This window comes from Sorex araneus, chromosome 1 (assembly GCF_027595985.1).
Source record: "Sorex araneus isolate mSorAra2 chromosome 1, mSorAra2.pri, whole genome shotgun sequence".
Lineage (NCBI taxonomy): Eukaryota > Metazoa > Chordata > Mammalia > Eulipotyphla > Soricidae > Sorex > Sorex araneus.
The window spans coordinates 66,515,815-66,533,490 of record NC_073302.1 but is presented as its reverse complement, the minus strand read 5'-3'; the positions used below and the strand labels follow the sequence as shown (position 1 = coordinate 66,533,490).

Sequence of the window (17,676 nt, the reverse complement as noted above, 5' to 3'; positions counted from 1 at the left end):
GAAAAAGACAAAAATGTTTTCACTTAATATTCTTTCTCTTGCTGCCATCTAAGCCAGTGTTTCTCAACTCTTAACTAAGCACAGCTCTCTTCCAACCTGCTTCCTTCCTGTGGCCCTGTCTTACCAGTTGATCTGCCAGGAGTGTGTCTGACCCCCATTTATGTAATTTTCACCTGGGGTCCCTTGGAATATCCTGAGAAGCGTGGATCTAAATCCTGACTCATCTCATCCAGGGCACAAGCCTCATCCAGAATTGATCTGTTGAAAAATTCAGGTACTCGGGTTTTGTGATGGAAATCTCGAGGCCCTCACAGAGTTAGGGATGGGCAACCTCCCCCATCTCCTGTTCTTCTGGAAACCTAGCAGTCACACCCATGACCTGCCCCAGCTGAGGCCAAGTAAGCCCAGTAACTGGATATGAACAACTAGAGATGCGTACATAAATCTCAAAAGAGGTCAAAAAGTTGAAGTGATGTTTTCAGACCCCAAAGTCACTATCCAATTAAAAATTTAAATCCAGTTATATCACCCCGCTCAAAATTTTACTACCTGGAGCATGCAGCCACATTTGTGGCTGTAAAACACCCCAACTACACCACTGATATATCAGGAGTAGCAAACCACATTGAATAGGATGTAAAGTAGAAAGCAACCCATCTCAATTAAGAAAATATTAACACACAAGGCTTAACCTGTAACAACGTGTTAGTAATCTCTTATACAAAGGCTTAATGGCTCCACGGTAAGATACAACAATCTTCACACACACTTTCTTCTAAGGAAACCTTTTTCGATTATTTTTAGTGAATTATTCAAAACAAGCAACATAAAATAAATTATTCAGGGCCTGCTATTGGGCAGGCTTAAGTGGTGGTTGGGAAAATGAAAAATAATGGTGGTGGAAAGGTGCAATGGTGGTAGGATTGGCACTGGATATGAATGCAACAAATCATCATGAGAAACTTTATAAAAATAATTTTTTTTAAAAGTAAGGTATATGTGATCATCATTATTACATTTATAGTGATGTATTTCCTAGGGCCAATGGTCCTTTCATTTAGGGAGTCTAAAAAAAATTTTAATTAAAAAAACAGTAAATCCATGATTTCAGTTCTTGTGCATCATTTCTTCCTGTCAGTGGGCTGGCACCCATGCTCTGTGTGCATGAGCTCCAGATTCAATCCACGGGAACACCTGGGCCCCGGCCCCAAACACTGAGAAGAGCACTGTCAGGTTCAGAAGCCCAGAACGAAACAAATCCTTTCCCCACAAAAAATGAGTCCAGTCTTCCTTACTACAAAGAGTATGAACATGTGGCATGCTGCTCTCAGGGCCAAACCTGCAAAATCAAGTTTCCCAGAAGTCCAATGCAGCAGGCCTGATTCCCGCTGCACTACTTGAGTTGGTGGCTTCAACGAGCAGAAGAAATAAAGGAGCCAAAAAAAAGGGGGGGGGAGGGATTGAACACGGTGAATGTGATTTTGGAAGGAAAGTAAGAAGAACCCTACAAACTACCACTGAATTTACAGATGTGACTTTCACAAGCGCAATTCTGTAGACTTGAGGAATCTCCACTGATGAGAGCTGGCTCGAGAACAGGAACAGAGGACTTCTGCTCTTCCAAGGAATTTTGCAACAGACCAGAATATGGAAATGCGGCGCCAGTTGAGAGAGCTGGATGGTTCTTTTTAAGAACCATTATCAGACTCAGACCTCTGTTCTAATGCCAGGCACAAAAGTCAGATCAAAATGAATTAAAGACCTTAATATCAGATCTGAGTCCATAAGGTAAAGGAGAAAAACAGAGAGAGAACCCTCCATGACACTGAAGCTAAAGGCAACTTTAAAGATGAAACACCACTAACCAAACAAGTGAAAGCAAAGATAAACAAATGGGACTACATTAAGTTATAAAGCTTCTGTACTTGAAAGAAACAGTAATCAAAATAGAGCCTATGGAATAGGAAAGAATATTTACTCAATACCCATCTGATAAGGGGTTAATATCCAATATCTAAAAGGCACTAGTAGAACTTTATAAGAAAAATAACCTTCAACCCCATCAAAAAATGGAAAGAAGAAATGAACAGAAACTTTCTCAAAGAAGAAATACAAATGGCCAAAAGGCAAATGAAAAAATGCTCTACATCACTAACCATCAAGGAGATGAAAATCAAAACAACAATGAGACATCATCTTACACGACAGAGACTGGCACACATCAAAAAGAATAAGAACAACCAGTGTTGGCACGGATGCAGGGAGAAAGGGACTTTCAATTCACTGTTGGTAGGAATGCCAACTGGTTCAGCCTTTTTGGAAAACAATATGAGCATTCCTCAAAAAACTAGAAATTGAGCTTCTATATGACCCAGCAATACCACTTCTGGGAATATAACCCCAGGCTTCAAAAATACACAGTAGAAATGATATCTGCACTTGTATGTTTATTGCAGCACTGTTCACAATCGCCAGAATATGGAAACAACCTGAGTGCCCGAGAACAGACAACTGGTTAAAGAAACTATGGTTCATCTACACAATGGAATACTAAACAGCTATTTGAAAAAAAATAAAGTCATGAAATTCGCTTATAAATGGATGGAAATGGAGAGTATCATGCTAAGTGAAACAAGTCAAAAGGAAGACATAGAATGAATACTCTCATTTGTGGGATATATATTGTCACTATCACTGTCATCCCATTGCTCATCAATTTGCTCAAGCGAGCACCAGTAACGTCTCCATTGTGAGACTTGTTACTGTTTTTGGCATATCGAATACACCATGAGGAGCTTGCCAGGCTCTGCCCTGCGGGCAAGATACTCTCGGTAGCTTGCCAGGCTCTCCAAGAGGGGCAGAGGAATCGAACCCGGGTTGGCTGCATGCAAGGCAAATGCCCTACCCACTAGGCTATCATTCCAGCCTGGGATATATATTTTTTTAAAAAAATGACAAGAGACTAACATCCAAGGACAGTAGTAACGAGGGTCAGGATGAATGGTCCACGGCTGGAAGTCTGCCTCAAAGACTGCAAGAGAGGAGATTTGGGACAGAGAATGGACCACCATGACAATAATGGTTGGAAGGAATCACTCCAGATTGCAGATGTGTGCTCACAGTGGGCAAACACAAAATATGATGGCCTTTCAGTATCTGTATTGCAAATGATAATGCCCAAAAGGGGAGGGGGGCAAGAGAGAGAGACAGAGAGACAGAAAGAGACAGAGAGACAGAGAAGTGCCGCCAGAAGACAGGCGGGGGGCAGGGGTGGCAGGAGGGGTACAGAAAAAACTGCAGGAGAGGTAATCTAAACATTAGAGCTGGTTTTTTTCCCCTGTGGAAGAAGTGCAGGGTGCTAGACAGTAAGTTTAAAGCAGGGCTATGCAGCTCTTGTAGAAGGAACATGCCCACGAGAGAAAATATTCTCCTGCCCAGGCGGAGCTATAATACTTCACCAAAGGAAAGACAGTGTTTCTTCCCCTACAGAACTTTCTTATGCTGTCTTTAGATCTGGTGATTATCATAAAAGCTCGTCCTATTCTGTCTGACACACAAGAATGAAAGGGAAATGGGTCATAGTGCAGCATCTACTGAGCCCTTTCAATAACAGCTACCAGCTTCTTTTCATCAGGTAGATGAAGAGTAAGAGACATAAAGCTTGAAAACTGAAAAGTAGAACCCTGCTTCTGACTTCATGACCCTGAGATTCTCAGTTGCTTACATGATAAAATACACATCCATTCTGTTTGGTTTTTATTTCGGGGCAACACCGGCAGTGCTTAGGACTCAGTTCTGGCTTTGCATTCAGGGATACTCCTGGAGGAGCTGGGGGGCGCTGAGGATCGAACCCAGTCAGCCACTGCACAAGGCAAGCCCTCTACCAACTGTACTATCTCTCCACCCCATGTCTCCCCCATGCTGAATGGTAGAAGTTTAAAATAAGTTGAAAGACTAACTAAAACATTGTACTGCTTAGGTGATGAAGACACACTTAGAACTTATCCTATCTCCATAACTTAAACAACATCATGTCTTCAAAGGGTGCCTTATTATGTAAACTCACTTTCCTTAGTCCATCTTCTGCCCCAACACAGTCATTATTAAAGCTCCTGGCAGATACTACATCTCTGAATGAGATGCATTACTCAGATTTCTAGAAACAGGGAAATGGCACTGACCTTCCAATATCATTTTTTTACACCCTGGCTAAAATAATTTGAGTCTTGAATTCTGATTCATGGTATTCCAGTTTTATGAAATTCAAATGAATACTGGCTTAAATTTGTGATAACCTAAAACTAACAGAATGAATGTTTCTTTAGAATCATCATGCATTTTCCACATTGTGATTCAATAAAGTAAATTAAAAAAAAAAAAAGAATCATCATGCATGTTCAAAAATTTTCCACTTTTGTTTTGGGGCCACACCCCGGTGTACTTCGGGCTTACTCCTAGCTCAATGCTATAGGATCACTACTAGCAGGGTTCAGGGGACTAGAATGGGGTGCTAGGGATCAAACTCAGGTCACTGTGTACAAGTACAAGGTAAGCACCTTACCCACTGAGCTATCTCTCCAGCCCTGAAAATTTTCCACTTCTATAAAAATGAGAATTGCACAGCTATTCTTTACACAACACACTGCCTCACATACCTGTTTGAAACACGAGTTCTTTTCCTCCTACACCTGCTGCCTCCAAGTTAATAAATGCACGGACTGAGTTGGCCCAGGGGTGCTGAGTAATGAAACCATGACTGGCCTATAAAAGAAGGAAAGCAGATATAGCTTAAACAATCTTATGTCATTAAAAACTTTACTTTTCTTATTTTGAAGACAGAATGCCTGTACTGTTGAAGGGAACAGAAAAACAAATAACTTTTCCCAAAGGCACAATCTAAAGATCTCTATGTGCTTCTTGCTCTCTCTCTGTACAACTGCTGTATGTTGTTTTCTCAGTGGAAAGTTACCCATCACAGAAAGCAACTGATTTCCACTGAGTGGTGTGACAAACAACATTCTTCATAAGTATGGGGTGGTGCAGCACGGAAGGCAAAACAAGAGCAGATGGAACGACCCCAATCACTGACTGTGTGCAGGCCTGAAAACATCTGAATCATTGGGTGAAAGATAACCAGAGATGAAAAGTTCAGGTGAGCCAAACTTTTTTTTTTTTAATGAATCAAGCAAGAGGCTATGTCCTAAGCCAGAGACTAAATTCTGATGTGAATGAATGTGGCTGTGAAAGTTTTGTGGGCCACACTCAGTGGTTCTCGGGCTACCCCCATCTCTGTACTCATGCCACTCCTGGCAGTGCTGGGGGCGGGGGGGGGGAGCATGTGGTATCAGAAACTGAACCTATGTCTCCTGCCTGCAGAGCATGCACTCTAAGCCAGAGTGCTCTGGCCCAGCTGACTTAAATCTTTGTGGCTCTTTTCTGATGTGAGGCCATACCTGGAGGTGCTCGAGGCTTACTCCTAGCCTAGTGCTCAGAGATCACTCCTGTCAGTGCTTGGGGACAAGTGCCAAAAATTAAACCAGGATTAGCCACATACAAGGCTAGCACCTTAATCCCTGGACTATCTCTCCAGCCCCTAGCTGTGAAGTGTTTAACGTTTTGCCAGGCACGGAGTTTCCCTTCCATAGCATTTACAGTATCATTCAAATGAATAATCAAAATGCCTGAAGTATTTGAAATCGTCGAATCTCACTTGCAAGACATTTTCCTCGGCACCATTAAAGAGAAATATGACAGCATGCTGTAAGGCTTCTGGAGATGTCGCCAGGACGCGGAGGATTTCCAGCATCACCGAACAGCTGACTGCATCATCACTGGCACCTTAAATGAGAAAAACAGATGAGCCTCTCAGACTGGAAATCCTCTCGCGAACGAACCATTATGGCAAGGAAAGGAATGGTGCTTCCTCACCAAGGAAGCATCACGAAACTGAGGCAGCCCAGCTCCAGGAGCTGTTTTCCGGTCACCTGGTGACTCCAGCCGGCAGCACCCAGCTCCAGGAGAACAGGGATCTTTATGTGCTCAGGCCCTTTGACTTACCTCTGTGTCTGGAATCATGCCTTGCCCAGGGCACTCACTGATACTTCTTTTAACTAATCACCCAGATGGGGTCCAAAGTAATACAGCAAACAGGCTTTCTCATCAACCCAAAGCAATTTGTTTCCTTCTCTGTCCTCCTTCTACATCCTTTGCAGTATTTTTACTCCTGCAATTTGCAGTCCCCTGTAGCACGTTCACTGCCACTAACTCTTTTCCTGCTTGCTCTCCTGCCAAAATCATAAAAATTGCAAATTACTCGGCCTTTCCAGAGGATGGTGGAGCATTTTTCCAAGGTTTCCCCAAGGGGAACTATGTGATCAGAAAGTATAAGGAAGACAGCTAAGCTAGTAAGACATAGAAAAAGAGACTTACAACCCAGCAGTTATCCCTGGTCCCTGCTCTCATGAAGCACAGGACAATATCAAGTCACTTAACTTCTTTCTTGATGCTGAATCTTCGTATAGTAATTAAAGATGCCGATGAAGATGACTTTAAAGTTTTGACATTATACCAAAGTGGTAGCAGGTTACCCTATCTGTTCTCAGGCTGTGGTTGTGCTAAGGAACATCATGTGGTAGAAACTTCAGGTCTCAGAGGCCTCACACATGTGCTCTATCACTTGAGCTATGTCCCCTTGACTTCTGGGGGAGGGGAGGAAAGGAGGGGAGGTCTCCAAAGCAGGGCTCAGGAAGCCTGAAGGACGCTCCCAGCATCTCTCAGTCAATGGGGCCAAGAACAGGTTCTGCTCGGGTCTGAGGGCAGCGCTGGGGCTACAACCTACAGTTCACCGGGACCATATATATGGTGCTGGGGATCGAACTCGGCTGGCCACATGCAAGACAAGCGCCCTCCCCACTATACTACTGCTCCGGCCAATCTTTGCTTTTTGAAGCACTCTGTAAGAGACAGTTAAAGGAATTATTTGGGTACTTACATCAAGCAATTATTCTTAACTTTTAAGTGACAAGTCCTGGGGTTGTGGATAAAGCTCTGTGGGGAAGCATCTGCCTTATCTGTGTAAGGCCCTGGGTTTGAGCCCCAATGCTGTTCCCAAAAACAAACAGACAAAAAAGCAGCAAACTGTTGAAGCTGAAGCTAGATGACAAGAACACTTGGCTTCATAAAGAGCCTGTGTTTTTGTACACATCTGAAATAGTCCCTAATAATATTAAGTATAAAGGGTCATCAAAGAGAAGAGACACAGTAACACCCAAACAAAAGTACTTCTGGTTTTGGAGAAAGAGTACAGTGGAGGGGCTGGAGCAATAGCACAGCAGGTAGGGCGTCTGCCTTGCACGCCTTGCACACGGCCAACCCAGGTTCGAATCCCAGCATCCCATATGGTTCCCTGAGCACCGCCAGGGGTAATTCCTGAGTGCATGAGCCAGGAGTGACCCCTGTGCATCATCGGGTGTGGCCCAAAAAGGAAAAAAAAAACCCTAAAAAAAAAATAGAGTACAGTGGATAAGGTAAACAGCTGACCTGAATTGAATCCCTGACATCCCATAGGTAACCCCAATCCCTGTCAAGAGTGACACCTGAGACAGAGCCACGTCTAAGCCCTGACCATTGAGTGGTGTAGTCCAAAAGCCAAGAAAAACATATTTCTGGGTTCACACGCAAGAAGCCAGGGTGTCATTCTGCCCTGCTATTTCCCAGTCCACAGGGCAGGTTAATGACACCTCCTTTCCCAGATGTACTGGGAAGATTAAGAGATAATGCACAATTCCCTGTATGTGGCCATTCAATGGTAGTCTTTCCTTCTCTTGGCCAACTAATGGCTCTCCAGTGTATGTTTTGTGCATGTTTTGCAGGCAGGAAGCTCAAGTTCAATTCCTGGCACCATGTGGGCCCCAGCACTGTGAAGAACAACCCCTGAGCATGATGCCAGGGGAAGCTCCTGAGCACCTTTGGGTATGGCACAAAATGACAACAGAAAATTAAAAATGCAGGGCCAGTGCAATAGCACAGCGGTAGGGCGCTTGCCTTGCATGCAGTCAACCCAGGTTCGATCCCTGGCATCCCATATGGTTCCCCCAAATACCACTAGGAGTGATTCCTAAGTGCAGAGCCAGGACTAAACCCTGGGCATCACCCAAAACAAAAAGTAAGAGGAAATTCAAAGAGAAGTTGAAAGAAATACATCAATTGAGCATTAATTAAAAAGTTAAACTGTCCATTTGTCTTGCCTTGTGTTATTGTTTCTAGTGACAAAGAACAGACCTGAGGAAGGGTCAAATATCCTCAAGAAAGCAAAAGATAGGCAGACTTGGTGGTTAAACAACATTCCACTCCATTTAGAATTAACCCTGAAATTAAAACCACCCCCAATTAACTCAAAGGCTCCTCTAACCAACACCCTAGAACCACACAGAAAACCCAAGACGCTCTCTCAAGCCTTCCTGCAGCACTCTTGGCAGGTATCATTTCGTGAGTTTCCCACACACTGCTGAGAACTTTAAAAAACAAAGGTTGCTTCAGTGAGCTCCTACACTAAAATTATTTCAGTGATCACTCACTTACATGTTTTCTTTTCTAATTATTTTTGACAACGCACTGACTGAAAATTCCTTGAGATTATTGATATAAAATTCTTATAAAACTTTAGTTAAAACTATGACCCTCAGGGGCTGGAGCAATAGCACAGTGGGTAAGGCGTTTGCCTTGCATACGGCAACCTGGGTTCAATTCCCAGCATCCCATATGGCCCCCTGAGCACCGCCTGGAGTAATTCCTGAGTGCAGAGCCAGGATTGACCCTTGTGAATCGCTGGGTGTGACCCAAAAAGCAAAAAGAAAAAATTTTAAAAAAATAGAAAAAAACATGACCCACAAAAGTGCCATATTTCATATGTATTATTTGGCACCACATTTACCTCTTACAGTTGTCTGTATACCTATCTTACATATACCTCATAATCAATCACGGTGTTGGCTTGCCGAACTTGAGAATGGCACCATCATAAAAGAGGACAATGGGTGATAGGGTGATGCTTATTTTAGTAGTTACTGCTTTGAAATAGATATTAAAAGGCTAACAGTCTCCCTACTACAATTTTTAGTTTTAAAAAATGTACAGCAGATAGGGCATTTACTTCCCATACTTCTGACCCAGGTAAGATCCCCAGTATCCCACAAGGTGCCCTGAGAACTGCCAGGAATAATCTCTGAGAACAGAGCCAGGAGCAAGCCCTGAGCATGACTGGGTTGGGCTCCCAAAAGACACAAAAACAAAAACCAAAAAAAACCTAACGGAGACAGCAGGTAGCACAAAGGGCTGAGCACATGCTTTGTATGCAGGAGGTCCAGGCTTGATCCCCAACACTGCCAGGAGTGACCCCCAAGCACAGAACTAGAATAGCCCCAAGAACCACTAGATGTGGCCCCAAAAATAAACTAGTACGAATAAAAGTTTAATAAGATGTTTATAATGATTTCTGATAAATAGGCAATGTGCTAAATAGACTTGGCAAGCTTTCTAATTTACGATATTCAACTATGAAGCATGAAAATAAGTTTCATTCTGTACTTTTCATAAACAGATATTCACATTAAACCTGCTATAAATTCAAATAATACAAAAGTATTAGTGGTAAATAAAAATGACAGGCATGTGTTCGAAAAGTTCACGAACAACTTTGTAACTGTGTATCTCACGGTGATTCAAATAAAATATATAAACAAATAAAAGTTCATTCAACAAGGAAAAAAAAAATTAAGGCAAGGCTCACTCCCGTAACTGCCACCACACTGACTCCCCCACTGGTCCTGCTCTACCAATTCACGACTAAACCCGTGAGGAGAGGCGGCCGGGCAGCTAAAATTCACGGACACACCAGTTCCCCCCACCCCCAGCTGAAAACTCCGGGGCTCCCTCAGGAGAGACCTGGGCCGAGTCCCAGTCCTGACAAAGACCTGGCAGCCGCACCCACATCCCACAGTGACCACCACGCCAACAGTTCAACTCCACCGCTTCACTCTCTGCAGAGACAACATGCTGAAGAGTTTCAGGTCTCTGGTGTCCAGGCTGAGAACTCTGGGGTCTTCTCAGAGAGAGCCTCCCCCTAAACCACCTCACCCCGGAACTTCCAGAAGCCCCAGCAGTCTCGCCCACTTCCCATGTCCACTGCCTTGTCAACTCATCTGACCTCTCTGGACTGGGGACACCTCCAAACGCCTCGGTGCTGAAATTGCAGCGGAAGCACACCAAATTAGATGGGAAAGTAACATAGAGGCTGACTAAACTCAACAGACCAAAACAGTAACAGGAAGGCTCAACCAGCAACAAACAGCTTAATAAATCCTCAGATAAGGACTTAACAACCCAGTGGTGAGACAAAACAATTTTCACAAAAAAAAAAAAAAAACCCTGAGTTTTAAGCGTAAAGATTTTAATATTGGCACTTTGTTATCTAATCAATTTCAACTCTAGAATTGTTTTGAGTTGCAGCTTTTGCTACATTAAAATAAATACATTTTTAAAAACTAAAGAAAAAATTTTTTTTAAAGAAAGGAATTTTTGGTGCCAGGTGCAAGTCTAGTCTATATTGTACATTTCCCCTCTCCCTGCGGAGGGGAAGGAGGGAAACATGTGTCAGTGCTCAGGGTTTACTCCTTGCTGTGTGCTCAGGGAATCATTCTCAGCAAGGTTTAAGGGACCATTTGTGGTGCTGGGATCAAACCCACAGGAAAAGCAAGTTCCCCACCCACTGTACTATCTCCCTGGAACCCGGGCTATATGTACTCTTGTATCTAATCCTCCAGGCAAAACCATTCTGGAAGTAGTTAGAATCTCTACAGGTCAGAAACTGAGGAAACTTGTAATCTGCTAAAAGGAGCAATACTAACATCCCAGTAGTCTCTTTCAGTCATTCACATGTAGTTAAATTAAATGCTTGGCCGGGAATCCCAGCAGAAGGTGCGGGTGTGTGCCGGGTGTGTGCCTGATCCGAGGTGGTTATTCCTGAGTCAGGAGAGGAGGCTGGACTCCACGTACCCTCAGGGCTCATCTCCTAAAATGCCAATTCCGTGGGTTCCCTGGAAAATGTTATGATTTCCTACCCTACTCTATGAAGTGTCTCTCACTACTGAAAAATTGTTCTGAGGAATCTTCTTTTAAATAATGGAAGGTCAGTTTAGAGGATGCTCATTCATTCAACAAAGACTTACTGTGCCAACATTTTATGTCAAAAATACTGCCCCACATTAAATTCTCAACTATGTCAACATATTAAGAGGACAACTTATAGATTAATGAGTTACTCCAATGACTATGAACCAAAATTCTTACTTTACAGGCCATAGAAATTGAGAGATCTCCTGTGAGCCAAGTATTGCTTAAACGCAAGAATCCCAACTCCTAGCACCACACCCAGCAGAGTAAACATCTCAAGAGGGAAACCTAACCCTGGACTTGGGACACACACTGGTAAAAAGATAAGGCTGCTCTGTCCATCCAGATATGCTTGCGTCTGTCACAAGGCAGCTAGGACTAATGTTAAAAAATAAATAAATAAATTTAAATAAGGCACCTGAGAGAACAATGCAAAGTAGATTTGGGCTTTTACAATTTTGGTTTTTGGCCACACCAGAGGTACTCAGGGCATAATGCAAGCTCAGAACAGAATGAGTCCCAACCCCTTCCCTGCCGAAAAGTAGATCTTCAAGTGACACTATTCTATGTAGCACAACTGAATAAAAAGTTTGAACGTGAAAATGCATCCCCACAACTGCCCAAGCACCTTGACTTGGACAATGTTAATAAAATTTCTAGGTTAAAAGGGCCTCAAAATATCTAGAAGGGGCGGGGCAGTGGTTCCTAGTGCTGGGATGCGTGCTTTGCACGGTGGAGCCTCACCATGCACCACGTGGCTCTCCTAAGCACCAAGTCAGGACGAGTCTCTGACCATCGCTGGGTAGGGCCCATGTGGGGCCTCCCAAAATACTTAATGACTGGGAAAAAAGAAAAAGTATATACCTGGTGAGTTTGCCACTGAGTCGAAATGGCAGTTGGCCAGGACGGCATGCTGAGCTCCAGCTCTGGGCTCCAGCTTCACCACGACATTGGTGATGTTGTCATAGTAGCTTGTAAAACCTCCCAAGAAGTCAATGCTGAAGGAACCCGTGGGCCGCTGTACATCGACCGAAATCTTGTGCAGGTGGTTGCTTTGAGTTTCAATCAGTTTAATCTCTTCCAAAAGGTAATGAACTGTCAGAATTTCATTTTCTGGACTTCCTGTAGTCCTGGGGCCAATTGACGTTATATGTTCAAGATAATCCCTGGAAGTGAGCAAACACATGACAAGGTTTAAAATGAACTTTTAGCACAGAGTAGTGCTGCCTCTCCACTCTCCTCCCATCCGAAACCAAGTCACTCTGCTTCTCACATAAAAAGGCTGCCTACTATTAATTCAAGAATGCTATGAAAATAACTTGTAAAGCTCCAGCACTTGTGTCCCATGCATTCAATCCTCTGTCCACGCCATTCCCAACTTCTCTCAAACTCCATGTATCAAATCAATACAAAGACCAGAGATTCCATTCACATTTCTAGAGCAACAGTACAGTGGGCAGGGTGCCTGCCTTGCACACTGTCCACCCAGCCTGCTTTGAACCCTGGCATCCCACATGGCTCCGGGTAACACTAGGAGCAATTCCTAAGTACAGAGCTAGGAGTAACCACTGAGCATCACTGGATGTGAACCCTCCCCCCAAAAGAAAAAAGTTCTAACTGCTAAAGGCCAGAAAAAGACAATACAATTTGAGGATGCCACTTTAAAGAACATTGGTGATTCTAAGGAGCTAAAATTAAAGATCAAAGACAAAGAGGTTGGCCAAGTAAGAGCTCAAAGGACTGAAGGGCGTAACAGGAGGCCTGGTTTCCATCACATTGGTTCCTTAAGCACCCTGAAAAGTACTCCCCCCCAGCAGAGGCCCTGAGCACCGCTGAAATGACCCTCCACATCTCAAAAAACTCCAAATGAATTATTTTTAATTATTATGATAAATGAACTTAGCCCTCCTCCAGTGCTCCTCAAGGCCTAAAAACTTCAATTCAGGCCAAAATCAATTCTACCCCTGAAACAACAACAACAAAAAAATTGTTGGGTCTTTCACTGCGTTCCAAGTGTGTGTATGGGGGGGGGGGGGAGGAAGGAGGGGAGATTATGTGTTCCAGTGAGTCCTTAAGAAAATAACCTCCTAGTACTTTGTAATCAAAAGAAAATGTTTTTTAAAACAGCAGCTGTTGGCAACTCTGTGCTAAATCACGGTTTCATGAGCTTTGACACACTTAGCTTACAACATCTGTGCCTTCATCACCTTTACCAGCTTACTTTTTTTTTTCCCTTTTCCTTTTTTAATGAAAAATAATAATGAAACAGTCGAGCCTTACACTAGGGGGGCTCAAGGGCAAACTCCAGGAATCTGCTAACTTCTGACATTCTAAAATGTTGTTTGTGATCTAGCAGGGAGAGACTTCACAGTTTACCAGTGTGAAGACCCTGGGGTCCCCAGAAAGTTAAACCAAAGCTCCCGCCACCCCATCAGATCCCTCTCTGCAAACCGAATTTAGAAGAATAAAAAAATAATAATAATAAAAATAAAACAATTTTTTAAAAAAAGGGTTCAAGTCCACACAGTGTCTTTCCCCATCTCCTTCGGAAGCGGTCCAGCGAACGGAGTGGGGGGGGGGGGGGCAAAAGGTGGTAACTGGCTGCAGATGAGAGCCTGGAGGGGGTAGGGGGTGCTGCTAACCATCGCCGACCTGCAGGTCGGGCCCAGGGGCGCGGAGACACGGGGGCAGCCGCCCTAGTCACCCCCACCTGCAGAGCGCGCGGACCGGGCCCCGCGCCCGGGCACCCCCAGCACGTGCAGCGGGGCGGTCCGGCGGGGGCGCGGGGCACCCGGGCGCCGCGGCGGCGGGCTGGGGTAGGGGAGGCGCGGGTACCTGGCTCGGCGCGCGTCGAAGTCCCCGGGGCGGCCGGTGGGGCCGCGCAGCACCAGCTGCCGCAGGGAGAGCTGCACGAGCGCGCGCAGCGCCAGCAGGTAGAGCGCCAGCAGCAGCGCGGCGCGCGCCTCGGACAGTCCGCGCGGGCCCCCGCGGTGCTCGCCGCTGCCCCCGGCGCTCCGCTTCCGCGTCCTCTCGCGGCCGCCGCCGAGCGCGTCCCCGGGGGGCTCCTGCTGCGGGGCCGCCCGCTCCGACGGCCGCGCAGCCGCCGGTCCGTCCCGCCGCTCGCCTCCGACGCGGTGCCGCCTGACGGTCGCCGACTCCGAGCCCCGCTCCATGGCCACCAGCCTCTGCAACCTGCCCCGATCGGCCCCGGCCTGAGACCGCCCCGGGAGCCGCGGCCGCCGCCGCCGCCGCCGCAGCGCCCCCTTGTGAGCGGACGGAAACTGCAGAGGGCCAAACTTCTTTTGATTGGTCTGGCTCGCCGCGGCTCCACGCTGCGCCGCGCCACGCTCCTGGCTGCTTCGGGCCAACCGCGGGCAGGGCGGGCCCCCAAGGGTGGCGGGCTGGATGTGCGCCCTTTCAGGAAGGGCTCTCCAGAACTCGCAGTAGGACGGACCTAAGCGGGGGAAAAAAAGATAGCCATGAACAGAAAACGGGAAGAAAGCGTGAGATCGCTTTAAACGGCATGCACAGGGGGCCGGAGAGATGGCTCAACCGGTTGCAAGCGCAGGCTTTGCGTGCAGGAGACCTGGTTTCAGTCCCGGGCGCTTTCCCAGAGCACACAGCTTCCCGGTGTGGCACCCGAAAATAAACAAAATGAAAGAAGGCATGTAGCTCTTAGGATGCACCAGACAGAAAGCAATGACGGAGCTTTCCTAAAAAGTAGAAACCCGGTTTAAGATTAGAAATAGGTCTGATGACTGCATCAAAAAACTAGGTACATAATGAAACATGACTTAGCCATAAGAAAAGATAAAGGTCATGCAATTTGCTACTACCTGGATGGATCGGAAGTGTATCGTGTTAACGAAATCAGGAGAGGGAGAGGAACAAACTCAGAATGATCTTTCTCAAATGTCGTATATAAAAAAAAAAAAAAACAAACCTTGTGGGGTAATACCAAATGCCCAAAAGCAATAGAACCGAAGAGCAGAAGCACTGGTCTTCTGAAGCACTCCACTAAGGCGGGAGTGGGAGACTAGGTTAGGTCAGGAATACTAGCACAATCACGGAGGGGAAATGTGCCTGCCACAGAGGCAGGCTGCAGGGCTAGAAGGAAACTGGGGATATTGGTGGAGGGAAGTGGACACCCATAAAGGGATTGATGTTGGAACATTGTATGCCTAAAACTCAATCACAAATATCTTTGTAACTTTGTAGTTCACAGTGATTCAAAATCATAATAAATTTTAAAAGATAAAAAAAGAACTAGGACTGAGCAGAGGAGTACCAATTTCTTGTCTTTATATGCATAATCTTCCCAACATGTTGGGAAGAAAATCAAGCAAGCGACAAGGTGGCTTGAAGAATTTTTAAAAAAAGAAATTAAAGAAACAAGCTATTGTCTTAAAGTAATCATTTGTATCACTTGTCATCCCGTTGATCTTCGATTTGCTCTAACATCTCTATTTTGGATTCCACGGGACATCAAAAGACCACGTGGCCACCCACCAATGAGATGGTCAGACTTTTTCATCAAAACCCTGAATGAACTATTTGAGGCTCTTCCTGTTTCTGGAGCAAGCAGATATTATTGTGCTATACTCACACGTGGTAGGGACAAATGTCTTAAAATAAAGCTGGTATTTATAATCCAGCACTCCAGTCCATCAGTCCATCCTGGATGTTGTGTTAACTTTCTCAAATAAGTGAGCCAGTAAAAATCCAGCATGTTCAAAAGCTTGAGGCTATTTTTTTTAAATCCTATTATGATTTTTCAAGAAGCCTGGTTTATTTTATAATTCTATTTCCATTAAACTCTAAGCATAGATTAACATCATATTCTGTGTTTCATGAATCCATTTCATAAAAAGGAAATTATGTGATAATTGGACTGGAGCAATAGCACAGCAAGTAGGGCTTTTGCCTTGCACGCGGCCGACCCGGGTTCAATTCTTCTGTCCCTCTCAGAGAGCCCTGCAAGCTACTGAGAGTATCTCGCCCGCATGGCAGAGCCTGGCAAGCTCTGTGGCGTATTTGATATGCCAAAAACAGTAACAAGTCTCACAATGGAGACGTTACTGGTGCCCACTAGAACAAATGAATGAGCAACGGGATGACAATGATACAGTAATATGCATAATCTAATCAAGATCTTCATAATCTGTGCTATTTTGAGCATTATAAGTCTCCAAATGAAGAAAAATAATAGCTACCATTTATTAAAATACTTTTGAGACAGGATCGAAGCAATTAGTACAGCAGGTAGGGTGGTTCCTTGCATATGACCAACCTGGGTTCATTCCCCAGCATCCCATATGGTCCTCCAGCACCCCCAGTAGTAATTCCTGAGTGCAGAGCCAGAAGTAACCCCTGAGCATTCCTGGTGTAACCCAAAAAACAAAACAAGCAACAAACTCCTATGAGTCATGCCCTATACTAAGTGCCTCCATTTATCATGAAGATTCTGAAAAGCACATATTGGTATTCTGACTTAAAAGCTTGAAAACTTAACAGATAACAGATAATTTTAAGTCAATGGGTCCTGAAGCAATATTCTCTTCTATACCAGAGTATGGCAATTTAGAAAGAAAGGCATTTGCCAGGAAGCTAGTACAATGGATAAGATCCACAGATTCATGAAACTGACCTGGGTTCAATTTGACCATACCACAGATGGTCTACTTAGCACCTCCATATTCCACCAGTGATTCCAGAGCACTTTGTCAGGAGTTAGCCCTGAGTAATGTTGGGTATGAACCAATCATCCCCTCAAAAATAATGGGAAGTACACAAAAACTATTCCCTGTCCATGCCACCCTGGGTTGGAAGATGGTGAATTTTGAATTTTGGATTTTTTTTTGTTGCTGTTATTTTAATTATAAATTAAATGTAAATAGTCCCAAGTGGCTACCAATTACAGGTCTGTAGAGTGTCAGGTGACCAGGTGGTGGCTGGAATGTATTGGCTGGCACCAGAAATGAACAATCATGGTATTTGTCCAATCCAACTTCCCTTCTCCCCAAAGAATTGAGGTCAACCTCAACCTCAACCTCAACCTGAAAAGCTTCAGTTGAATTTTTTTGGAGTGCAGGATTAGATCCTCGACACTGCATAATCCTCCAAAACCATCAGGAGTACACATCCACTCCCCACACCCTAGCACTACAGCAAACCTTCACGGTGTTTGAGTTTTTCTTCTCGCATTAGTCTATTCTGTGGTCCAGTATAGACCTGTGAGTCAATGTGGGACTCCTGCAAGGCCAACTTGTCTTCTGGAGATTCTCATCCAGGTTACATGTTACGGCCCTTCCTTTACAAACATCATCAAATACAAAGGTTTTCTTTTTCCAGGGTGGGGGAGGAGGGGGTTGGGGGCAGCCTGCTGGTGCTCAAATCTATTCCTGGCTCTGTGCTTACAAGTGACACCTTGCAGTGTTTGGGGACCATATGTGGTGCTGGGTATCAAAGAAGAGTTGACCACTTGATAAGGCCGATATCGTACCTCCT

At 44.9% G+C, this 17,676-nt stretch overlaps 1 protein-coding gene across 1 annotated transcript in view; it reads right to left on the bottom strand.

Annotated features, from left to right (window-relative positions):
• ERMP1 (endoplasmic reticulum metallopeptidase 1) overlaps window positions 1-14,415 on the bottom strand; it is a 54,537-nt gene extending 40,122 nt beyond the window's left edge. The window contains exons 1-4 of the mRNA XM_055124098.1: window positions 14,005-14,415; window positions 12,034-12,335; window positions 5,711-5,838; window positions 4,656-4,761 (exon numbers count right to left, since the gene is read on the bottom strand). Of these exons, the coding sequence (XP_054980073.1) occupies window positions 4,656-4,761; window positions 5,711-5,838; window positions 12,034-12,335; window positions 14,005-14,342 (874 nt within the window). The 5' untranslated portion in view covers window positions 14,343-14,415. The remainder of the gene's footprint in view (window positions 1-4,655; window positions 4,762-5,710; window positions 5,839-12,033; window positions 12,336-14,004) is intronic.
• Between the last annotated feature and the right edge of the window lie 3,261 nt (window positions 14,416-17,676).